The sequence below is a fragment of the Tenrec ecaudatus genome, chromosome 2 (assembly GCF_050624435.1).
Source record: "Tenrec ecaudatus isolate mTenEca1 chromosome 2, mTenEca1.hap1, whole genome shotgun sequence".
Lineage (NCBI taxonomy): Eukaryota > Metazoa > Chordata > Mammalia > Afrosoricida > Tenrecidae > Tenrec > Tenrec ecaudatus.
The window spans coordinates 289716343-289742572 of record NC_134531.1 but is presented as its reverse complement, the minus strand read 5'-3'; the positions used below and the strand labels follow the sequence as shown (position 1 = coordinate 289742572).

General features: G+C 38.3%; 1 protein-coding gene and 1 pseudogene across 1 annotated transcript in view; one reads left to right on the top strand and one right to left on the bottom strand.

The window, feature by feature from the left end:
* Nucleotides 1–26230, bottom strand: part of SLC9C1 (solute carrier family 9 member C1) — a 145467-nt gene that overhangs the window by 84792 nt on the left and 34445 nt on the right. Inside the window, exons 9-14 of the mRNA XM_075542956.1 lie at nucleotides 20303–20446; nucleotides 19065–19236; nucleotides 18697–18778; nucleotides 14902–15068; nucleotides 10857–10982; nucleotides 8643–8740 (exon numbers count right to left, since the gene is read on the bottom strand). Of these exons, the coding sequence (XP_075399071.1) occupies nucleotides 8643–8740; nucleotides 10857–10982; nucleotides 14902–15068; nucleotides 18697–18778; nucleotides 19065–19236; nucleotides 20303–20446 (789 nt within the window). The remainder of the gene's footprint in view (nucleotides 1–8642; nucleotides 8741–10856; nucleotides 10983–14901; nucleotides 15069–18696; nucleotides 18779–19064; nucleotides 19237–20302; nucleotides 20447–26230) is intronic.
* LOC142441877 (U2 spliceosomal RNA) lies at nucleotides 23764–23913 on the top strand (annotated as a pseudogene).

Below are 26230 nucleotides of genomic sequence, written 5' to 3'. Positions count from 1 at the left end.
TGCTGTACTTCTTCCAAAATTGATGGGATTGTCCTGTTGGTGTCTCTGGGACTTTCAATATTCATGTCCAGCACCACAATTCAAATGCAATGCGTCTTTTGATCTCTTGACTACTGCTTCCATGAGCATTGATTATAAATTCAAGTCATACCAAATCCTTGGCAACTTTAACCCTTTCTCCATTTATCATGATGTTGCCTATTGGTCCAGCGGTGAGGATTTTGGTCTTCTTTACATAAATTGTGATCCATACTGATGGTTGCAATCCTGATCTTCGTTAGCAGTTACCTAAAATCCTGCTCACCTTCCCCAAACAAGATTGTGTCATATGCATGTTGAAAATCATTAGTAGACTTTCCTCCAATCCTGATGCCACATTCTTTTCATAAAATCTCCTTTCTTTGATGATTTGCTCAGCAAACAGATTGAACAAGTATGGTGAGAGGATACAAAGCTGACACACACATTTATTTTTAAACCAGGCAAGATTCCCTTACTCCTTTGAAAACGGCACTGTGATTCATGTATACACAAGTTCCTCATGAGCACAATGAGTTGTTGTGGAATTTCCATTCTTCTCAGGGTTAAGCATGTCTGTTATGATCCACACTCTCCAATGGTTTGACAGTCAATAAGACATAAGTAAATATCTTTCTGGTATTCTCGGCTTTCAATCAAAATCCATCTGACATCAGCAATGAAATCCCATGTTCCATGTCCTCTTCTGAATCCAGCTTGAGCCTCTGGTAGCTCCCTGTCAATGGAGCTTGCTTGTGGTATCAATGATATTGTTCTATAGTTTGAGCATGCTCTTGGGTCACCTTTCTATGATGTGGGCACAAATATGGATTGCTTCCAGTCAATTGACCAAGTAGCTGCCTTCCAAATTTCTTGGCATAGATTAGTAAGTGTTTCCAGTGCGTCATCATTTAGTTGAAACATTTCAATGGGCATTCCATCAATTCCTGTAGCCTTATTTTTGGCTCATGCTTTCAGTGAAGCTTGAAGTTCATCCTTCAGTTCCATTGATTGTGGCTCAAATGTCACCCCTTGAAATGGTGGAATGTTGACTAGTTCTTTTTTTATTAACATTTTATTGGTGGATCATACAACTCTAATTGCAATCCCTACATCCATCCATTGTATGAAGCACATTTGTACATTTGTTGTCATCATCATTCTCAAAACAGTTGCTTTCTTCTTGAGCCCTTGGTATCTGCTCCTAATTTTCACCCCTTCCCCCTCCCTCCCTCATGAGCCCTTGGTAATTTATAAACTATTATTATTTTTTCACATCCTACACTGTCCGACATCTCCTCTCACCCAATCCTCTGCTGTCCATCCCCCAGGGAGGAAGCTATATGTAGATCCTTGTAATCGGTTCCCCCTTTCCATCCTACCCTCCCTCCACCCTCCTGGTTTCGCCACTCTCACCACTGGTCCTGAGGGGTTCATCTCTCCTGGATTCCCTGTGTTTCCAATTCCTATCTGTACCAGTGCACATCCCCTGGTCTAGCCAACTTTGTAAGGTAGAATTGGGATCATGATAGTGGAGGGGAGGAAGCATTTAAGAACTGGAGGAAAGTTGTATGTTTCACTGTTGCTACACCGCACTCTGACTGCACACCTGACTGCACTCTGTTGACTAGTTCTTTTTGGTACAGTGACTCTATGCATTCTTTCCATGTTATTTGAATGTTTCCTGCATCATTTAATATTTTGCCTATAGAATCTTCCATTTTTTCAAATTGCAGCTTGGATTTCTGGTTGAATTCTTTCAGTTAAAGATATGCTGAGTGTGGTTTTTATTTTGGGTTCTAACCCCAAGTCTTTGCCCATTTCAATATAATATTTGACTTTGTGCTCCTAAGCAGCGCTTTGAAATTTTTTATTCATCTCTTCTTCCATCTGCTTTAGGTATTCTATTCTTAAGAGAAAATTCAGAGTCTCGTTTGGCATCTACTATAATCTTTACTTTCTTTATAGCCGTGTTAGTACCCCTTTGCTTTCTTTATGGCTGATGTTTTTTATACCCTCCCACTGGTTATCAGGTCTTCTGTCATTAGTGTCCAATGCATCAGATCTGTTCTTGAGATGAACTCAAAATTCAGGTGGGATAGACTGTAGGTTGTATTTTGACTCCTGTGGACTTGTTCTAATTTCCCTCAGTTTTGACCTGAACTTGATATCAGCAATTGATAGTAGGTTCTGCAGTCTATTTACTAGCCCCTGGTCTGGTTTCAGCTACTGATATTGAGTTTATTCATCGTGTCTTCCCACAGCTGTAGTCAATCTGATTTCTGGGTATTCCATCTGGAAAGTCCATGTGTATAGTCAGCTGTTTGTTCTTGAAAAAGGTATTTGCTATGAACAAGTTGTTTGCCTTGAAAAAGTCTATAATGGGATCTCTGTCTTTGTGTATATTACCTGGTCCAACTACTCTTCCTTCTTCTTTGTTCCCAACTGCCAATAATTATCAGTGCACCTTGTATGTTTGATCAATTTCTGACTGAAGTCATTGGTAGCATTCTTCAATGTATTTATCACTAGCTTTTGTGGTTTGTGCATTAATTTGACAAAAGTTGTATAGATCGAATTTCCTTAAAGATGGATAGATATATTCCTTTCACAGACAGTGTTGTACTTCCATCGCCTTGTGCATTGGGCAGAGATCCAAAAGTTCAGGAGTTCAAAGCAACAAGCAGTTCCTCAGGAGAGAGGAGGTTTACTGTTCCCATAAATAATTACAGTCTTGGAAACTCACAGCGAAAGTTATCTTGGCTTGTGATGCTGCTATGAGTCAGTATTTACTTAATAGTAGGGAATTTGGTATTGATAAAGGTATAAAAAATTAAAAGGTAACCTCAAGGAAAATTGAAAGACTTCATCAAAATAAAAAAGAAGAATAGCATAAAAATCTTGTCAAGGGTATAACAGTAGACACGAAAGAAAAAAAGACAAGAAAAATCTACAAATGAAAGGAACTTTGGAACAACACTGAAATTTTTGAACAAAGAAATTGATAATGCTAAAAAACACATAGCAAAATTGACAGAAAGAAATTAATTAAATATCAATTAAAATATATTAAAACACAGATCTAATCAACATAATCAACTTAATCTCCTAGACATATATACAACCCTACACCCAAAACTATATAATAGATATTCTTTCCTCATGGACAAGGAACGGTTTGTGTAATAGACCATATTTCAGACCAGAAAGCAAATCTTAAAACATTTAAAAACACTGAGATATTACAAGCCACTTTTTTGGACCACAGTACTAAACAATAAATCAACAATAATCAGATCAAGGGAAAGAAATAAAATATATGGAAACAGAAAAACACCTTGCTCAAATACTATTGGATTATGTAAAGAATAAAGAATGACATTTAAAAATTCCTTAAAATAAACAAGGAAAAATAACAAACAAACAAACAAACAATATACCAAAACCTTTTTAGACAGAGTGACAGCAGTACTCAGAGGCTAATTTATATCAAAAAGCACGCATCAAAAAAGCAAAGAGAACCCAAATAAATGTCTTAACCCAACATCATCAACAATTAGAACAAAGCAATATATTAAACTTTCAGTCTCCAGAAGAAAGGATATAATAAAGATAACAGCAGAAATAAATGAATCAGAAAACTGAAAAACAACAGCACAAAATGTTGATTCCTTGAAGGGATTAGTAAAATTATATAACTACTGGCAAATCTAACAAAGGAACAGAAAGAAGATGTCAATATTGCAAATAGGAAACTAAATAAATGACACCACAACTTAATTAATTGAAATAATAAGATAATAACACAATACTACAAAGAACTATGCTCCAATAAACTTAAAAACCTAGAAGATTTGTATTTGTAGAAATACATCACCTACCTAAATTAGCCCTGACTGATTTAGAAAACTCAAACAGACCCATTATAAAAGAAGATATAGATCAGGATATCTAAAAATTCCCAATGAGGACAACAGTAAATATGTCAGCTTACCAGGCAATCCTACCAAACATTCAGAGTAGAGTGACATCTATTTTACGCACACTCCTCTAGAATATAGAAAAGGGCAGCAAACTTCTGAACTTATTTTATGAAGTGAGCATAACTCTGGTACTAAAACTAGTCAAAGACATTTCAAGAATAGAAAATTACAGACTAATGTCCCTTATGAACATAGAAGAAAAGATTCTAAACAAAATTCTAGCCAAGAGAATTGAATAAATAATAATAATAATACACCACAATCAAGTAGAATTCATACTCCACTTGTATGGACGGTATGGAAGGATGGTTCAACAGTAGAACAAGAATTGACATACGGCAAAAAAAAAAAAAAAAGAATTGACATACAGCATCACATATATAAAACTAAGGATAAGAACTACACGATCTTATGAATTAAGGCAGAAAAGGCATTTGGCAAAATGCAACACCCAATCCTGATAAAAACACTCAGCAAAATCAGAGTAGAAGGGAAAGTTCTCAATATAATAAAAGTTAAATAGGCAAAACTAACCGTCAGCATCTCTTCAAGGGGAAAAGCTGAAAGCATTCCCCTGTGAATGGGGACTAGAAACAGATGCCCTTTACCACCATTCTTATTTGGATCCAACATTGTGCTGGAAGTCCTCCCAGCATCATTAGACAGCAAAGAGAAATTGAAGGCAACTGAACTCTTAGAGAACAAGGAACGTTCTATGATCAGATGACATGATTCTATACATAGAACCAAAGATCCAGCAAGAAAACTGTTGGAAATGATGAAAGGATTTGGCAGTGTGATGGGGCACAAGATCAACACACAAAAATGTATTGGAGTCTTTTATTCTCAAAAACGAGTCTGCTGAAAAGGAAATCAAGAAAATAGTGCTGTTTACATTAGCCACACAAAAGATGAAATATTTAGGGATAAACCTAACCAGAGAAACAAAAGTTGTGTACATAGAAAACATTGCTATACAAAATCACACTAGACCTACATACATGGAAGAATATCCCATGATCACTGATAGGAAAGCTTCACATTGTGAAAATGTCAATCCTATCCAAAGTGAACTATAAATGTAGGAGAACTCCAATCCAGATCCTAAACACATCCTTAAAAAATGAGAAAACTAATCACCAACTTTATTGGAGAGGAAAGAGACCAAGGATAAACAAAGCAGTACTGAGGAAGAAGAAGAAGAAGAAGAAGAAGAAGAAGAAGAAGAAGAAGAAGAAGAAGAAGAAGAAGAAGAAGAAGAAGAAGAAGAAGAAGAAGAAGAAGAAGAAGAAAGGAGGCAACATCTCATTTCCTGACCTCAAACCCAAGGGAGCCAAAACAAGCCAAGGAAACACACCAGAGAACCCAGAAGTAAACACAACTGATCCTTAACAAAGGGCCCCAAACACAAACAAAAACAAACATTAAATGGGGACTAGATAGTTTCTTAACTGGACTTCAATTCAAATGAAACAAGACCCCTCCCTCACCCTTAAGCTGAATAAATTCAAGGTAGATTAAAAACCTAAATGCAAATCAGACAAGTATAAAAAGCATTTATGAAAAAATAGGGATGAGCTTAAGGGATCTAACACAGGACATACACACACTCTCAAACAAAATGGGAAATAAAATATTCCCAGTAAAAGACAAAATATATGAATGAGACCGTCTAAAAACAAGACACACATGTGCATCAAAAAGAATAGAAAGAGAGCCCACAGATTGAGAAAAATGCTTTAGCAACAACACGGTGAACTAATATGTAAAATATATAGACTATTGCAAGACTTCGATAAGAAAAAGCAAATAAACCAATTAAAAATTGGGCAGAGGACATAGATAGCCAGTTCACCAAAGAGGACTTTCAGGCAGCCAACAAACATATGAAGAACTGCTCACAGACGCTGGCTATTTGAGAGATGCAAATCAAAACAGTGATGAGATACCACCTTTCACTGGTATTGATAACAAGATTTATAAAGAAAGAAAGAAAGAAAGAAAGAAAGAAAGAAAGAAAGAAAGAAAGAAAGAAAGAAAGAAAATAGCAAATGCTGAAAACATTTCAGAGAGAGTGGAATCCTTAGGCATTGCTGATGGGACTATTGAAATAGTTAAAGATTATTGTGCCAACCTGGTTGATCAATACATGTGGGGTTACTTGAAGGGCGGAGAGATAAATGGTGCAGTGAGCTTGGCCTTTCTAGTTCTCGGGTCTCTTGTGATGGTCGGACCAGGGTGCAGCTGCCTTAGCCAATTCCCTCCTTCAGCTGGCAAGGCTCACTTCCTGCAAAACATCCCTGAGAAGAAGCCACATGGACCTACCCTGATGCAGCTCTGGGTGCTGGAACAGCCGTGTGGAGACCCCTGCCAGCACTGAGATGCTTACACGTTCACAAATTTGGCTTTCCTCCTGCAGTCGGTGTGTCATTGCGTGTCTTCTGTGAGATGGAGGAGGACTTTGTGGATTGGTGTCAGACATGTGGGCTAATGTTGGACTTGAGGACTTGGGCAGCACTGGGTTGGATATTTTCTTGATGTATATTTAACCTATATAAAACTCTCTTTTACATATGAGTTCTGTGGATTTGTTTCTCTAATGTACCCAGACTAACACAACTATAAAAATGTGTACCCGCTGTGGAAAGTAGTAAGGAACTTCCTCAAACGACTGTAATAGAAACATATGACCCAGTAATTCCTTTGCTGGCTATATACCCTAAAGAAGGAAGAGAGAGTCTTAGCATGAACAGACATATGCACACCCATGTTCATCATAGAACTGTTCACAAGAGGAACGGCCTAAGTGCCCACTGGTGGGAGAATGTATAAATAAATTTTGGTACATACACACAATGGGATGCTATGCATTGCTGAAACATCATGATGCAATTGTGAATCACATTGTGGCATGGGTGCCTCTGGAGAACATTATGCTGAGTGAAATTAGTCAATCACAAAAGAATTGTAATGAAATGTGCAGAGACCCCGTGTTAGAAAGTTATAAAGTTCTGCATATCTGAAGATGAAAGAACGAAAGAAAAATTCCAAGACTCAAGTTGCAATACTGAAAGATTCCATGGAGAAGCTATTGACTGGTGTTGGAAGCATTAAATGACAACAGGAGTATTATAGAGAGTCACTGTACCAAAAATAATTGGTTGACATTCAACTATTTCAAAAGACAGCATATGAAAAGGACTGATGGTATTGAAGGAAGAAGACCAAGCTGAACAGAAGGTACTGTGGAAAAACAAGATTCCAGGAATTGGTGGAATACCAACTGAAATGTTCAACACTTCAAGGTGAATGTCAGAGCTGTATGCCTTCAGCATATTTACTCAGTCCGTGTGCTGAGCAAATAATACAACAAAGTAGACTATTGAAAGATTTGAAGAAAGTTTATTAACACTAAGTGATCTCTAGAAGACACGATCTTGCTTGTTGAAAAGGAAGAAAACATGAGGCATTTGCTGATGAGTAACAAGGACTGCAGCCGTCAGTATTCATGATAAACTCAATGTAAAGAACATCAAAATCTTCACAATTGAACCAATAGACCTTGCATCATGAAAACAGAGAAAAGATTAAAGTTGTCCAGATTTTCGTTTTGCATGGATCCAAAATGAATGCATCTTGAAGCAGCAGTCAAGAAATCAAATGATATATATTCACTGGGAAATCAGATGCACATGACTTCTTTAAAGTACTGAAAAGCAATAAAGTCACTTTGAAGCCTAAGCTGCACCTGACCAGAGAAATGAAACTTTTAAACGCATCATATGAATGTGACCATTGAACAACGAATAATGAAGACGGAAGAAGAATTGATGCATTTAAAGTATATTGCTGGCAAAGATCAAAAGCAAGAACGGTTGCCAGAAGAACAAACAAATCTATCTTAGAGAAAGCCCAGCCTGAAAGCTCCATTGAAGAAAGAATGATAAGACTTGGACTCTTGGACTCTGGAGATACTATCAGGAGAGACCAATTCCTGGAAAGGGGCATCCTGCTAGATATACTAGCAGATCAGCAAACAGGAGAAAGACCATCACGGAGAAAGCTTGACACAGAGGCTGCAGCAAATGGGCCCAGATGTAATACCAATTGGGAGGATTAGCAGAATAAGCAGCGCTCACTTCTGTTGTAGTAGGGTTGCTATGAGTCTGTCCTGACTGGATGGTGCCTACCAATGGCATCAATGGCACCAAGACTGCCCTCTAGAAATGAGAGGTAGGTCCTGCCTGTGGGTGGGCATTTCTTCCCTTTGTTCCATCAAGTATCCATCATTTATCCATTGGGGATAATCTAGAATGAAGAGTAGTTCTCTACATTTACTTTTGGGGCCCACAGAGGGTAAGGAAAGAGAATTTTTGTAGGAAGGAGAAACTTGCTCAATTGCAGAACTGTGAGTGAGGAGAGCAAGTGTAGGAAATGCAATGGAGGTGATTAACCTGAGTGTGGGATATAGAGCAGGGAGTGACTTGGGCACATCATACTGAAGGATCCCAAGCTACCAGACAAAAGCAAGAAAACTCACTTGTCTTATTCCATACGTCGATGTATTATTTCACATTATTATTTGTTATTTCAAAAAGGCACTGGCATAGAATGGAAGCCTTTCCTTGGCAATATACTTACTCTCCCTTCTTCTCGCCAAAGCTTCCAGCTGCACCTACCAACAACTGGACCGCGCTCTGAGTCAGGGTCTCATTCTTGTATTGCCTCTGGTAGCTTGCCTTAAAGGGAACAACAGACCAAGTCATTATGTGGCGTAGACAAAAATGGCAATTTACTACTCGTTTTAGAGAAAATACCAAGTAAAAAAGGGCAACATCCTCAAGTAACCCAGGGTTTTTGTTTAAAATATTTTCCCATGGAATCCAATCCATGATACCAGGTCTGATCAGAATGTTCCAAAAATGGTTCTGTAAGAAATGAGGATTCTGCTCGGTGGTCATTGGATTTCCAGAAAACAATGGAGTTCTATGGTCAAAATAGCCTGGTCCCTATGAAACCTATAAATATCTAAAAGTCTATAATGCACAGTAACATATTAAAACCTTTGAGATATCCCAGAGGAAAGGATCATTTAAAAAAACATATTTAAGTCTACCTACCTAAATATTTGGACAATAGAATCCTACTTCCTTCAGTCTGTTATAAATGATAAAGGGACTTTTACTATTCTGCAGAATATTGAAGACAGTTGTCAATTAATAAACATCAGTTAAAAACCCACTCTGCTTCAGGTACTCCTGCTGGGGGTGGTGTGGGAAGAGTAGTATCCTTCCCCTAAAATATGATTAAAATACTAATAAATTAAGAATAATTTATTTTTGTGTGTCCTTAAAGAGAAAAATTGTACGTAGAGAGGGTAGGTGGAAACTCAATGTCAAAAGGAACTCCTGAAGACTTAGTAACACAAAGGAGAAAGCAGTCTGATTTAGAAAAAAAAATTAACCTTCACATGATCATTCCATCAAAAAATGTGAGATTGTAAAGAATAGCTGATTCCTAAAGTGAACTGTCATTTATTTCACTCTCCTCTATGTTACTGATCTAACCGGTATTGATGTGTCCTATTTACATTAATTAATGCTCACAACAATTTAAGGAGTCCTGGTGGTGTTTTGTTGAGGATTTCATCTTGCTGTCAAAGATTTTGTCTTGCTTGGATCCACGATCAATACTCATAGAAGTCAGAAGATTAAAAAAAATCGATTGGGTAAATCTGCTGCACAAGACCTCCTTAAAGTGTTGAAAACCAAGCCTTTTACTTTGAAGACTGAAGTGCACCTGACCCAAGCCATAGTATTTTCAATTACTTCATATGCGTGTGAAAATTGGACATGGAATAAAGAAGGCCAAGGAAAAAAAACAATGCATATGAACTCTGGTGTGTGTGAAGAATATTGAAAGTACCACGGGCTGCCAAAAGAACAAATAAATCTGTCATAGAAGCAAGGATGGTGAGCCTTCCTCTCATGTACTGTGGACATGCTATCAGGAGAGACCAGTCCCTAGAGAAGGTCACCATGCTTGGTGAAGTAGAAGGGCATCGGAAAAATGGAAGGTCCTGGACAAGATGGATTGACACACAGCATGCAACAATGGGCTCAGACAGAGGAACCATTCCTTATACTCTTCATTTTAGACTATCCCAATGGATTATAGCTCTGTTTACAATGGCGAAAGTCCACCATGCTAACTACCATGACCCAACCAGCAACTTGAATATTCATGGCAGTTAGCTATGATCCTTACCTGAACAGAAGTGCTAGTTAGGTTTGTTTGCAACTTCTCACTGAGCCTCATATGCTACTAAGCTAAAGTGTTTCTCTATTTTTTACCCAAGCTCTGATATGTAAGCATACTGCTCTTGACATAGCATAATTAGAGCGCTTGGTGCTCTATCTTCCCATTAAACCAACTTAGCCCTAACAATGGGAAATGTTGAGGCACTGCTTGCCTAACATCTGACTGAATGTCAAGTCCAATTATAATTCCTGTCATTGTGACCTTTGAAATTCCTAATTCCTTAGAATAAAATATCTTTTACTCGAACTACTTTGAGTTGATCTCTTCTCTTTTCTTCTTCTTCTTCCTCTTCCTCTTCCTCTTCCTCCTCCTCCTCATCCTCCTCCGCCTCCTCCTCCTCCTCCTTCTTCTTCCTCTCTCTCTCTCTCTCCTTTTTAACAACCAAGCAGATTCCCAAGACTTCCCTCATTGTTTTGTGAACCAAGAACTAAGTCATGCTGGTTGGCCTATTCAGGATGTTTTCTGCAAGTGACTGAGCTTTCAGTCTATTGGAAGGCAAAAGGTAATTTTAAAAGCATAACATAAAATATTCACTATTTGTGTAGACAAAAGACGCCGGTTGGCCAGTTCCATTGCTTCCGTGTTAAGAGTCTCATCGATTTCCTTGTTACAATCCGGACACTTCACCACTGAACGGGCTGCTGTTTCTTCTTGGCTTGCCTAAGAAAAAACACAAATGATATTATGAGATCGTATTAATAGATCACTAGCACAAAACTCAAGCAGTTGGCATACCAGTTGGTTTAGAAAAAAAATGGTTTAAAAAATATGGTATTTTTCAAATGATGAGTTTCTCCATTCTTTATGCAGCCATGACCCAAAGGTAAATTTTGGTTAATTTCTAAGGGAAAAGATGATATCATATCTTTGTGTTTATATGGAGTTATTAGTTGATAAAAACTACTTATATGGTTGTGCTTTAAATAACTGGTTCTCAGCATGTGCCTACACACACTAGCTTTCCCACAGCCCCACCCGCTGCCACCTGGAAGAATCAGTCTTGTGTGCATTGCTAGAAATGCACGCTTTCAGGTCCTGGTCCTGCTGCTACTGCCGCTGTTGTGAGGGGCAGTCACATCCAACTCATGGTGACTCCGTGTGTGTGCAGAGTAGAACTAATTCACCGCACTTTCAAAACTGGGACCTTTCACAAGCAGGTGGTCGGTCCTGTCTACTGAGGCTTCTCTAATGGGTTCCAACCCCCTAACTTTCATTTACTAGCAGAATACCTAGCCATCTACCCCACAAAGGGATACCCTAGACCAGTGGTCAGCAAACTGTCGAGATGGAAGAGCCAATCCTGTCTGTCACCACAACTTACAAATTATTTGAGAGCCATAAATAGATTTTTACAAACAAATGAGATCACCAAGATCTGAATAATAACCTTACTTTTTAAATTAACATCAGAGTGACATGTATATACCAAAAGAGCTGGAGAGCTGCAGTTTGCCAACCCCTGCCTTAGGCCTATGGAGTAAAAAATGACAGGTTGAAATCCAGTGATGGGCACTGAAGAGAAATCCACTGGATGGTTCTGATGCAGCTACAGTGTGAAACCACAGCTTCAAACCACAGCTGTCATTCAAAGTAGACAGAACGTGGCCATTTAATGAGTTGGGAAAACAAGCAACTTCATTTTTAAACGATTTGCTCAGGGTCACAAAGTGACTGATGAAGACTCAGAGGTAGAATATAAATCTAGAGTTTCTGAATGATTTCTCACTGAAGACCAAGGCTCTCATGTCCTTCCGGTCCTTTTGTGAGGGGATGTTTCTGTTTGATCATCTACCTGTGAAACAGATTGAGTACCAGAGTGGTGACCCCCAAACATAATTGGGCTGGATTAGAACCAGCTGGGTATTGGATTAAAAATACACATCTTTGGAATGCTCCCAAGACAACTTGCACCAGAATCTTCTGGGTAAGTCCGGGAAATCAATTTTTAAGCAAACTTTTCAGATGCTGTTGCAGCTGGGTCAGCAAAAAAATACAACAATCAGATATTGGAGCCACCTGATAAAATTCTTAATTTTGTCTCGGTATTTGTCCCACCCAGAAACACCAGCACTCCTGAGGACTCGGGAGTTAGTTCCGAATCCCCTATTAGAGTTTTACGCACTGTCTACTAACTGTGAGGTTGGCTTTGGAGAATGTCGTTCTGTGGACAGCAGGTGTCTGACTCTGTTTAAAACTTGGGCCTTCATATTACCGTGATGGTGAAAAGCACTGTACACCAAAAGCTGTAGCAGCAGCAACAGCCCATGAAAGTCCAGCGCAGCCTGTACTATTTCCACACTTACTGGCAAGCTGAGTGCTTGGGAATGATTATTAAGTCTGACCATAGATAGTCTAAAGCACTTATCAGAAGCAGTAGGTTACTCAGCTAAATTTACAGTCCTGCCAATTTACTAGAAGAAAGTATTCTTGCATTGAGGGAGTACTTGAGTGGAGGCCCAATGTCCTTCTGCTACCTTAATACTACACCTATAAAAATATGCTCAAGTATTTCCTCAGTGCAAGAATACTTTCTTCTAGTAAATTGGCATTCTATGATGCTCACCTTCCCGACACAACCACTGAAGACATAGCGGGTGCGTAAGCAAATGTGGTGAAGAAAGCTGATGCTGCCCGGCTATCAAAAGATATAGCGTCTGAGGTCTTAAAAGCTTGAACATGAACTAGTGTCCATCTAGCTCTGAAGCAACAAAGCCCACATGGAAGAACACACCAGCCTGTGTGATCATGAGGTACCAAAAGGCTCAGTTATCAGGCACCAAAGGAAAAAAAATCATATCACTTTGTGCTCACCTCCATGATATGATCGCTGAAGACAAATGGGTGCATAAGCAAATGAGGTGAGGAAAACTGATGGTGCCCGGCTATCAAAAGGTATAGCGTCTGGGATCTTAAAGGCTGGAAGGTAAACAAGTGGCTGGAAGGTAAACAAGTGGCTCAGAAGCAACAAGGCCCACAAAGAAGAAGCACACCAGTCTGTGCGATCATGAGGTGTTAAAGGGATCAGGTATAAGGCATCATCAGAACAAAAAATCTTACCATAGTGAATGGCCGGGGGTGTGTGTGCAGAGTTGAGACCCGAAGCCCATTTGTAGGCCACTGGAGAACCCCTTGCAGAGGGGTCTCAGGGAGGAGATGAGCCAGTCAGGGTGCAATGTAGCAACGATGAAAAATACAACTTTCATCTAGTTCCGGAATGCCTCCTCCTCCCTCCCCTCGCCACTATCATGATCCGAATTCTACCTTGCAAGTCTGGCTAGACCACTGGTACAGATAGGAACTGGAAACACAGGGAATCCAGAGCGGATGATCTCTTTAGGACCAGTGGTGTGAGTGGCGATATTGGGAGTGTAGAGAGAGAGTGGGTTGGAAAGGGGGAACAGATCACAAGGAGGACGGAGAACAGAAAAGTGTGTGAAGGGAGACATTGGACAGGGCAAGATATGAAAAAATAATTTATAAATTATCAAGGGCTCATGAGGAATGGGGGAGAGAGGGGAAAAAATAAGGACCTGATGCCAGGGGCTTAAGTGCAGAGTAAATATTTTGAGAATGATGAGGGCAATGAATGTACAAATGTACTTTACACAATTAATGTATGTATGGATTGTTATAAGAGTTGTATGAGCCCCTAATAAAACATTTAAAAACAATCACAGTCATGATTTTTGAAATCTATTATATATAATAGAATATAATTGACCTGATGCAAAGGGCTTAAGTGGAGAGCAAATGCTTTGAAAATGATTAGGGCAAAGAATGTACGGATGTGCTTTATACAATTGATGTATGTATATGTATGGATTGTGATAAGAGTTGTATGAGTCCCTAATAAAATATAAAAAAAGAATATAGTTAATATAATATAATTATATGTCATATAATTATATATAATGTTTATATATAAACAACTTTAGTATATGAAAAATGACTGAGTGAAGGGCTTGGGCAAATACAATTATAAATCTGTTTGAAAAACAACAACAAAGGAGCCATTTTCTCAGCTATCATGACATTTTATGGGACCATGGTGCCACGGAGGATTAAGTGCTGGACTGCTCACTTCAAGTTTGGCATTTCATTTCAAACCCACCAGCTGCTCCGGGGGAGAAAGAGGAGACTATTGGTTTCCTTAAAGATTTACAGTCTTGGAATTTTTTTTTTAATTACAGTCTTGGGAATCCAACCGAGGGTCTCTCTGAGTCAGAATCAGCTCAGTGGTAGTAGGCTTGGCTTTCAGTCTAGTTTATGATAAATTTTAAAGGGAACTCTCTCACACTACTCTTTCTTTGGAATCTGCATTTCTTGTCTCTATGCTAAAAGGGGTTGTGATTTCTACCTTGTCCCACAATGATCCCAAATTTCCTATGAAGACGAGAAAAGTGGTACCTATTTGTTATCGATGATATCTCAATATTTCTTCTTTACTATTATGAAAAATAAGGGAGCTATTAAATCAACTTCTACGTCAGCTGCAAATACTAACATTGTGAATTAATAAGCATGGCATGATGTAATCTTATAGGCCAATTGTATCTACTCACAATATTACTTTGCTTACCGCATATGGGTTATGAAGTATAATCGTTTTCTCGACGATGTTCCAATCAGCATTAGCGAGATCCTTGTCAAATTTGAGTGTAGAAGCTATAGATTTGGTTAGCTCTTGGAAGTGTTTATATGTATAATAAAGTGATTTGTATTTCAACGATGTGATATCACGAAGACCTTGGACACAAAAACAGACTTTACAAGTAGCAGGGATAGCAAACTTTAGACATGGATTACAAGGCTTCTTTTCCATTCTTAACACATTGTTACTAAGATTTTTTAAAACTTCTTTAATGCTTCCTTCTCATGCCCAATATCTTGACCCAGAGTCTACCTTACAAATCTGGCTAGACCAGAGCATGTACACTGGTACAGATAAGAGCTCACAACACAGGGAATCCAAGATAGATAAGCCCCTCAGCACCAATAATGACAGGACCACTCATGAGAATAGCAATACCAGGAAGGTAGTGGGAAGGTGGGGGGAGAAAAAGGGGCCTGATCAGGATGATTGACATATAACCCCCTGCCAGGAGGGATGAACAACAAGAAAGTGGGTGAAGGGAGACAGCAGTCAGTGTAATACATGAAAAAATAATAATTTACAAATGACCAAGGGTTCATGAGGGAGGGAGGGTGGCAGAGGGGAAAATAAGCTGATACCAAGGGCTCAAGTAGAAAGAAAATGTTTTGAGAATGATGATGGCAACAAATGTACAAATGTGCTTGACACCACGGATGGATGTATGGATTGTGATAAAAGTTGTATGAGCCCCCAATAAAATGATTAAAAATTTTTTAAAAATTTAAAAAGCCTAGCATAACTTGTTTCACACTTGAAACAGTAATAGTTTCAACCTTTTAAACTTTTATATTCTTCCTCACAAAGGTTAAGGTAAATTTATCATTATCATAAAAATAAGCAGATCATATTTATTGAGTGCTTATTATATGCTATGAACACACATATCGGCACCTTGCATGCGTTATCTTTCCCCTCTGTAAAGTCATTCCTTTTTCTCAATGTGACAGATGAAGACTGTAGCCACAGGAGAGTTAGGTAAACTTTTCAAGGTCACACGTTTGGTCAGTTAGTTACCTAGCTCCAAATCTTAGGCTTTTTACTAGTATACTAAATGACTTATCAGAGACAGAACCAGTTCATATCAATTCTGAAATATGGAGACTATAAAATAACGTGCATAGAACAATCAGGAGTCAGTTTCTGATTAAACATAGAGAGGAAGAGACCTCACAAAGCTATGGAGGACTCTCACTACAAGACACAAATTCCTTTTGTGGGTAAGCCAGAGAAAATTCCTGTGAAAGTAATAATGTTCCACAAGTAGATACTCACTTCAGGGAGATAGAGGTCCCACAGCAAGAATGTTAGGTTTGTTAAGCTATTTAAACTCTGGTGACACTTGTACATTTGGTGAAACTGTGGTGAGATTGGTAGTGCTGTTAACTAAAAAGGTCAATCAGTTGGAACACACCAGCCCATCTGAGCCTACCAGCCACTGCCTGGGGGACCGATGTGGCAGTCTGCTTCAGGAAAGATGCTGGTCCTGAAAACCTGAAAGGGTGCAATCATACCCTGTCCTGCAGGGCTGCTATAAGTAAAAGCCAACTCCATAGCAGTGGCTTTACTTTGGGAAGGGGGATGCAAATAGAGTAAGTTCATATGCGAGAAAGTTGGCTTTTCTTGTAGTTCAGTCTTAGAGCAGTTCAGTCATCTTAGTTGACCAAATATCCCTGGCTTGCCACATGTTTTCGACTAGAGTGTAAAGTTAGAGGGGAACAGAAAAAGATTCCAAAAGTTATTCTCAGGTTTTTTTTGGATAGTATTGCTTTCATGGAGAAATGCATTTGCAGAGTTACTTATTTTGGCATTTCACTGAAATCCCCAATAAAGAAATACACAAAGTAATCCTATTTTAAATTGAACAATCAAGTTTTATATAGGTTCTGGTAGCAGAACATCAATATCAAATGGTTGGTGAGGGAAATGAGAAATTAATAAAGTTCATATTCTAAAATAATCAAAATACATATTTACATGTATCTTATATTATATGATTGCTCTGAATTTTTCCAGAGGGTAGCATGATTAAGAAATTGGAATTAGAAAAAAAAAGAAATAGGAATTAGTTATAGATCAATAGAGTTTGATTTTTTTAAAAGCACGCAATGGGCTTAAAAATCTCTCCATTTTGCTAAAGAAATAAGAGGTTGTCAAAACCCCAATACCTACTTAGTGGCGACAAAAAGAAAATGGTTTGGAGTGGGTGTAAAATTTCATGTTTCCTAAATTGATAACTCCAAATAAGGGAAAATAACAAATGGACAGGTTTCTTCACTACAGGACTTCTCGATACCTGTAAGATACTGATATATTGCAAATCTTCCCGTTAGGGATATAATAGGAACACACAGCTAGCTAAATGACCCAACGAAGAATACATATTAATATCTCCCAAAATGTCTCACTCAGTTATATTTGTGGACTACAAAAGTGACAATAAATGTGCTCTGTTCTTTCACTAAATATCAAGGCTTCCCACAAGGCACTGTTCTAGATAAAAGGCCCCCTACTCAGTATTTGATGACAAAATACGTTTCTAGTCCGGCTCTACAAAGTAAAATTCATTGGCATCTTTCACATCTTTAAAGTTTTACACCTTAAACTTGATTTTGTTAGGAAGTCAATGGTCCATGGTACAATTCAACAACCACTTTGTTGTCTCTTTTTAACTAGCTATTAGACATTTCAAATTTAACAAAACATACAAAACTTCGGATATGTTTGCTGAAACGATTTCCTCGATGCAGTTCATATCATCAGCACCAATCCATGGCTGAGGTCAAATAGCTATAATTGCTCCTTGCATCCTCTTATTGTTAGACCTCTCATTCAATTCCTAGCAGGAAATACATTTCAAACATGCTCTTCTGTTTTGTGCTCTACGATTCTAATCTAGCCCATCTTCATTTCCCCAGGGACTCGTGTAATAACCGATATCTCTGCGTCTACTTTCCCACATCACCCCTAATCCGTGACACACATCAACTAGAGGAACCCTTCTTTAAGGCCTTAATCATACAATGGTATGTACTTAAAAGTACCTGGTGAATCCCTTATGCCCTTAAAATAAAATCTTTACATGTATTATGACCTACAATTCCTACATCTCCCATCCGGTATTTCACCACTTATTAGTCTCTAAGGTTCCAACGCCTCAGACCTCTTTTTAATTCCTAAAACGCGTTCCTTTTCTATCTTCCTCAAACATTTGCGACCTGTCATGTTCTGTTTCATTTAGTTCTGTAGTGTGTTCACTTCAGTGCACACAGGACTCCGATGCTGCTTCTTTGACATGCTTCCTGCCTGTTCTCCTCACTCTCACTTAAGCACCATCATTTCAGAAATCTTGTCTGCTCTCATAATACTCTCACAGTGGATTCATCATCAGCATAGAGTAGGCTCTCAAAAAAGTTTGCTGGAAAAATTAAATGAATAAACATGCACTGATATTTTAGTTAAACTGGACTGTCCTAAATCATTTCAAAGAAGCCCTGTCATATAGTGGGTTACGTGTTCAGCTGCCAACTCCAAGATCAGCTATTCAAATCCAACAGATGTTCCTCAGGAGAAAGATGAGGCTTTCTACTCCTATAAAGACTTATAGTCTCAGAAACCCTTAGGAGCAGTTTTACTCTGTCCTATGACAGGGTCGTTATGAGGCGGAATCAAGGTTGAGTTACTGCTTTAGCACATTTAGAAAGAATAATGATTAGAGCTTACCTAGTTTAGAAACTGCCAGTGGCAAAAAAAACTTATTGGAGATCAAGGTAATGAAACAAACAGCCACTCCGTGAAACAGCATCTGGAGTGAAAAAAGGGCAAGTAAGTATCTATGACCATCTCACAGCAAACACGCTGTATTTGTCAATGTTAAATGAGCTAGGCTATACAATGTCAAGAGATGCTCATGGTTGAGGAGGACGATGAAGGTTAGGAATGAGGAAGACAGCCGTCCCTTTTCTCCCCAGTCTTGCCTCCTGCAGTCCAAGGCGGGGCGGGGGGAGGGTTGAGCTATATCACCACTAGAAATATTTTTAGTATGCAATCATGGCTTTAAAGACGACAAAACAAAGTAAAAGATTAGTTACTTGAGATTTTTCCCTCTCACTGTCGATGTTAAAGTCATAGGCTAGCAGAAGGGCCATGTTAATATTAGGAGTCCCTCTCATTTCACTCAGCACCATTATGAATGCCCAGCGCCAGTTGAACCCATGACCAAGCCGACCCAAAAGAGGGCTTATTAATAGGATGACCAGAAATCTAAAAGAGAAAATAATAGTTTAAAAGTTATTCTCATCATAGACATTTGTTTCCATTTCATTCTACTATATTCTCATCAATACCTGCCATTTCTCACAGATCACTGTCATGGTCCCACAAAGGAAGACAGGGGAATTCCACAGAATTGTAAAAATGGCATTTTTGTGGTTTCTTTCTGTATAACAGTTAAGGAATTTCACATCATCCTTGAGGGGTGGCTCTTCATGAGGATAGAAACCAATAAAGGCATTTCATAGATATACCTTGGATCTCAAAAAGGAACAAAAGTAGATCTAATGTACAAAAAGTTAGAGGAAAATATTTTCCCTTTCTTTTTCTTCATGGGATTTAATCTTGATTCTTTCTAATATATATATATATTCCCAATCACATGCCATCACAACAATTTACATGAAATATCGCTAACATTTTGGAACTGAATTATATTTATTTGACTCTACTAAACTTGATGTACACTATCTAACTGATCTTCCTACATAGCAAGTAGCATGCTAGCCAATTCAGTAATAAAAACCAAAGGAATGCAGACTCCAGCTGTGGAAGTCTGTCTGTCACTATGACATAGATTTTCCTTTTAAAGTTGAAAGACTACAAAAATTGTTGAAGCCAAGAAAGCTAGCTATGAAGATGATTTCAATACGCTGTTCAAAGTTTTAAAATTATTTCTAATTCTGATTTTTAATTAGGATGAAATTGTTTTTTTACATTATGCCACCATAATATAAAATTTTATAATAGATGCTTAACTTTCTAAAGTTCACAAGAAATAAACCCTGGATGAAATCTAAAAAATATTAATAATGGTTGCTTCTTTCTGGATAGCAAGATTACAAAAGATTTCTTTAATCTAATTTTTTTTAAATTTCACAGACACTTTTTTGGGTGCCACTTGAACCATAGATTAAAGCGGAAAATATTACTAATCTGCTAATGATTCCTTGGGAATTTGAAGAGTTCATTCTATGACATGTCACATTTTTACTATGCATAAGATTGTCTTCAAACTTAGCTTCCTATAATAGAAAAATTTTAATGGAATTCTTACCTTAAGACAATCATTGTCAAGTACATATTTAATGAAAAATATATATCAGAAAATGATATATATAAATATGTTTGGGCAGGAATTAGAAGTCCAATGAAAGTAAACACGATAAGAAATGAAGAAAATGATAGACAATTCCAGAATCTGTATTTTCAGAAAACATAGTGAGTTACAGTTAATTGAGCTAACATGTTTATGCAAAACTTATCAACATGAGGCCAAATGCTAGGTATTATGAGGAAAATAAAGATCAAGAAGGAAATTTACCAAGTATGAAGGGACTGAAACTCTGAGGAGAAAAGAATGCAAAATAAAGAAAACAAAAAAATTCATAAGGAAGTTTAACCAGTTTACATAACAAAATCATTCATTTTTTGGACTCAACCTGAAAGAAACATTTACATGGTGGCTATGTTATTTAATAGAACCTAGCCATTAGGACATTGTGATTGGTGTAGCTTGAATATCCTGAACATAAAAAATGTCTTGTTTCGTAATTGTTGCTAACCGCCCTCAAGTCAGCCCTGGACTCAGGCAGACTGTACAACAGAACAGAACACTACCTGCTTCTGCACTATTCCCATGATAGGTTGTGGATCTCCTGACTGTGATTCATATGGTTTTCTCTGACTCATTTTTGAAATTAGCTTGCCTAGCCTTTCTTCCTAGTCCTCCTTGGTTAGGAAGCTATTCTGGACTCTGTTCAGCATCACAGTATTTACATGTCTCCACTGAGAGAAGGGCAGCAGATATGGATGAGACACGGTGGCTAGGAATTCCATCATAGGTCTTCTTCTCCGAAGGAGAGAATTCATTCTTCCATTGAACCAGCAGTGCTGCCCACCTCCTATCTTCTTTCATGAGAGCAAATGAAAATCATTTATTTTTCAAAGAAAAGCTGGCTTCTTAAGTTTGATTTCATAATGATAAAATTATGGCTCTGCTTCAAATCTAGTTAGGCCTTGGAAGATGTGAATGATTTGATTTGTTTTACATAAATGCTATTTTGTAGAGTCTTCATTTTGAACTTGTGAGCATGTAAATACTCAAATTTAGGAGCAAACCACATCATTTGCAGAATTCAGGTTCTTATTAACTGTAAGCAAAGAAGTTTGAAAAGGGGCACTCAAATTTTAATATTGATTATGGATAGTGGGACCCTCAGAGGCCACACTTTAAACCGTATCTTTAAAAAATCCCTCTTTATAGAAGTGTTTTATGTCTTTAAGGTTCACATATTATATAAGTCTTCAAAAAGTTCACGGAAAGGGGTATTAAAAGAGAATAGAAATTTCCCATGAACTTTTGAAACCATCCCTTAGTATTTATAATGAAATAAAAAAGAAAATATTATAAAGGCTCATGAATACCATTGGAAGATGGCAAGGGAATTTGCTTATATCTATCATAGCCCGGCTTTGTCCCAGAGGCCCCTTGGTGAAGCAAGCATCTTGTGAGTGACTGCTGACCTAAGGTTTGCCAGTTCAAACCCACTCAGTGGTCTAGGGATCTCCTGTAAAAATTCCAGCCAAGACAACCAGATGAAATAGTTTCACTTTGTAATAGGTCAGGTTTCCAGGAGAGGTGTTGGGGTGGACTTAACAGCAACAGATTTGGTGTTGAGTCTAGAAATCCTGATTGTGCTTAATGATAAATTAGATACTAAAAGCAAACCCTTTTCTATTACATTTGTAGAAAACTTCTGTTTTGGGAATTCTATTTTGGGAGCAGTTAGAGACTTTGTACTAGGCTAGCCATGAGTCAGAGTTGACTTGATAGCACTGTGTTGGACAGGGTTCTCTAGAGAGAAAAACCAGATTTCTAGTAATTATATATAAATATATTTATAAAGATAGATATATAAAATACAAGAAATGAACTGTTAAATTATATACAGATAGATGATACAAGAAATTAACAGTTAAATTATAAAGCAGTGAGACACTAGCAGTCCTTTAAGGCTTCAGAGCTGCCAGTTGCCAGTCCCCTTCTGTAGAGAGAGCTGGGCTATATATATCCAGGCAGCAAACAGCAAGGCAGTTCCTCAACTGTCATCAACTGTGGGTCCGCAGCTCCAGAGATGAACATTCCAATCGTGTAGGCTTAAAGGGACCTCAACTTACAGCGACACAGCCCACAGGCTAGGCATCCCACAGGTAGTGTACCCCTTTAAACTGAGGCACAGAACAAGCATGGCAAGGCTCACCAAGCCATTTATCCCTCTGCCCTTCAGTTAATCCTACTGTGTTTATCGGCCAGGCTGGCACAATAAACTATCACAAGCACCTACCAACAATAACTATGGAACTATCAGAGAAGTATTCACTATAAATATTCCAGCATAGGAAATAACAAGTCCAATCTTTTCAAATAGATTTCTGTGACTGAAAAGAACTCCATGACATTTCTTTCTTGTATTTGTATGGCCTAACTTTTAATTATGTTACCTTCTGGACCCAAATATTGGATCTGACACTAAATTGGAGGAAAACACACAGAGGCCCATTTTCTGGAAATTATGTAGTTTTTGTTTTCTGTACCCTTAACTTTTGACTTCATTACAAAAAATAATCCGACATCCATTTATTGTATCACACAGGAATAAAATAATAATAAACTCCCTCAATAGGTTAATACTCACCTATGTAATTAGTAAAGTCACTTATAAACACTGTAGAATAATTCAGTCAAATGAAAGATGTTTTAAACATAATCATAACATTTTTATCACAATGAATGAGCAAAAAATCTTCTCATAAGAGGACCACAGGGCCGGCTCCATCATGAGAGATGACATACCTCACTGAACCACAGTACTATGGGGGACAACACTGGAGACATATTGCGGGAATTGTGACCCCATCACACTGAGAAAAATACTAAGGGTATGTATAAGAGCGGCAAGGGGAGCAAAGTGATTAAATCCCCAGGGAATACCAAAAGTAAACCTGGAAGACAGAGTGTGACACCCCATCAGACTCGACTGAAAAACACTCCCAAAGGCCAGCAAACAGATCTTGAACTATTTATAGGCTTTTCCATTTTTTTTTGTCAGTGGCTTTCTTTTTGTTATTTTGTTGTTGTTGTTGCTGCTGTTATTGTTTTATTGTTTTGACTTTCTTTGTTGTTTTGTTTGGCATTGCCTATTTTTTATGCTTATTAATGTCTCTACATGTCTATCTAGATAAGAAAGGCAGGATAAACAATTCAGAGATGAAAAGAATGGGACCAATGGCTCCAGGGGAGATATGGGAGAAGGGAAGGTAGGAGAAAAGAACCAACCCAGGGACAAGGAAACAACAGTGAACTAAAATCAATGGAGAGAACTAGGCATAGGATGTCTAGTGGGGCTTAATCTAGGGCAATGTAGCACTGAGGAATTACTAAACCCGAATGAAGGCCAAACAGGATGATGGGACAAGAGGAAAGTAAAAGGAAATAGAGGAAAGAACCAGAAAGCAATTGCTTCTCGGCCTTTTGGCTAAGATCAAGTGTAGAACCAGAAAGCAAAGGACATTTTTAGAGGTCTAAATACAGGCATGTACACATGCAAATATATTTATATATAATGAGAGGGGAATAGAACTATGTACTTATATCTATAGGTTAAGAATTAAGTTTGCAGATGGACATTAGGCCTCAATTCAAGTACTCCCTCAACACAAGAACACTTTGTTCTAATAATCTGGTATTCTGTGATGCTTGCCTTCCTGACAGGATCGCTGAAGACAAAATGGGTGCATAAGCAAATGTGGTGAAGAAAGCTGATGGTGCCGGCTATCAAAAGATATAGCATCTTGGTCTTAAAGGCTTGAAGACAAACAAGTGGTCATGTAGCTGAGAAGCAACAAAGCCCACATAGAAGAAGCACAATAGCCTGTGTGATCATGAGGTGTTGATGGGATCAGGTATCAGGCATCTAAGACCCAGAATAAAATCATACCCAATGTGAAGGGGGTGGGGATGGGGCATGGAGTAGAGACCCAAAGCCCATCTGTAGACAATTGGACATCCCTCACAGAAGGGTTATAAGGAAGATATGAGGCAGTCAGGGTACAGTACAGCACTGATGAAACACACAACTTTCCTCTAGTTATTTAATGCTTCCTCCCCCCCACTATCATGACCTCAATTCTACCTACAAATTGGATTAGACCAGAACATGAACACTGCTACAGATAAGAGCCCGAAACATTGGGAATCCAGGATAGATAAACCCCTCATGGCCAACAAGGAGAGTAGAGATACCAGCAGGATTAGGGGAGAGTGCGGGGAGAAAGGGGGAATAGATCACAAGGATCAACCAACCTAGAAGTTCCTCTCAGGGGGGCGAACAACGGGAAAGTGGGTGAGGGGCGATGGAGGACAATGTAAGATATGAAAATAATAATTTATAACTTATCAAGGGTTTGTGAGAGAGGGTGGGCAAGGGAGGGAGGGGGAAGTGAGGAGCTGATATCAGGGGCTCAAGTAGAAAGAAAATGCTTTGAAAATGATGATGGCAATATATGTGCAAATGTGCTTGACACAATGGATGAATGTATGGGTTGTGAAAAGAGATGTAGGAAGCCCCCTAAAAAGTATTTGAATAAATAAATAACTTCTCATAATGTGGGAAAATACCACCAAATGCCAAAGGACAGTTTTGTCATCTAACAGAAAAGTTAATCATATCGATTTACCAACAGCTATTGTAGAGCTGTGAAGACTCTTTGATAAGTGGTATATGGCAGGAATTCATGAGGAAAACTTGATGAGGAAGAAATTACATTCTGCAATGAATTAGTCTCTATCAAACTCAGGGTTGGTGTGAGAAAAAAACATCAAACTCCAAAACCATCTAAAAGACATGTGGGAGCTGAGGTCCTATATGCAAGTGCATTTCATCACACACAGAAAAGGACCTCTGGCATATTTTAAGAAATACTCTTTCTTTATAGGGAGAGCATGAATTCAATGAATCAGCCTAGATATTCTAATACAGTCAAGGTCATAATGTTACATGCGCACCAATAACATTTTAGCTGTGTTTTTAAGAGTCAGGTCGGTGCCTCATAACAGGTATCTAAATAGATATACTTCGTGCCTGAGCTTGCACAGCCACTTAGTGTAAATGAATGAAACGACCGAATGAGCTGGATATTTTGAAGAAAGCACATTGTTAGGAATGAAAGATCGCAAAATCTGGTAATAAGGTCATTTTAATTCAATATAAGGGACATTTCTTTCTAACAAAATTGTGTACAGAAGGAAGCATGGCAGAAATGAGGGTTGCCATGAGTTGGACTGGACTCATTGGCAACTGGTTACATGTCTGTTGAGGTCCTAGCCTGATCCCTGTGGATGTGATCTTATTTAGAAATAGAGTTTTTTGGTTTGTGTTTATTCTTATTTTAATGAAACCATCATTAGTTTAATCACTTTGATGTCTACGTGTCACTAAAGTCTACATGGAAGAAACACACCATCAACGACGGAAGGATTAGACATCATAAAATCCAAAGGAGGGACCCGAACTTGTGAGATTCTGGTGTGTAGAAGGCTATGGATGACAGTGGGAACCCAAGATCTGCATAGGAAATAAGCCTCCAGTGATTTCCCTCTATCCATAATAGAGGGCTGGCAAGAAACTGGTTGCGAAACAGAGGGTATTGGAGAGATGACTATAGGAGATCAGAATGATAAACCGGATGTGAATAGTTAAAACCTTGTCAATTGAAGCCCCCCTCTGACACAAGTTGGGTCTGGGCTGGTTTTCAACATCTTAGTTTTTTTCCCTTTCACATTTCAGATGTACTTGGGTGACCCTCCCGAATTTTTGTTACATGTGTTTCTGTTTCTCAGTATATGCAACCCAGAATTCATGCTTCTATTGAGACAGCGAGTAGAATAAAAGTTCTTGGGGGGTGGGGGTGGAGTACAGTCTAG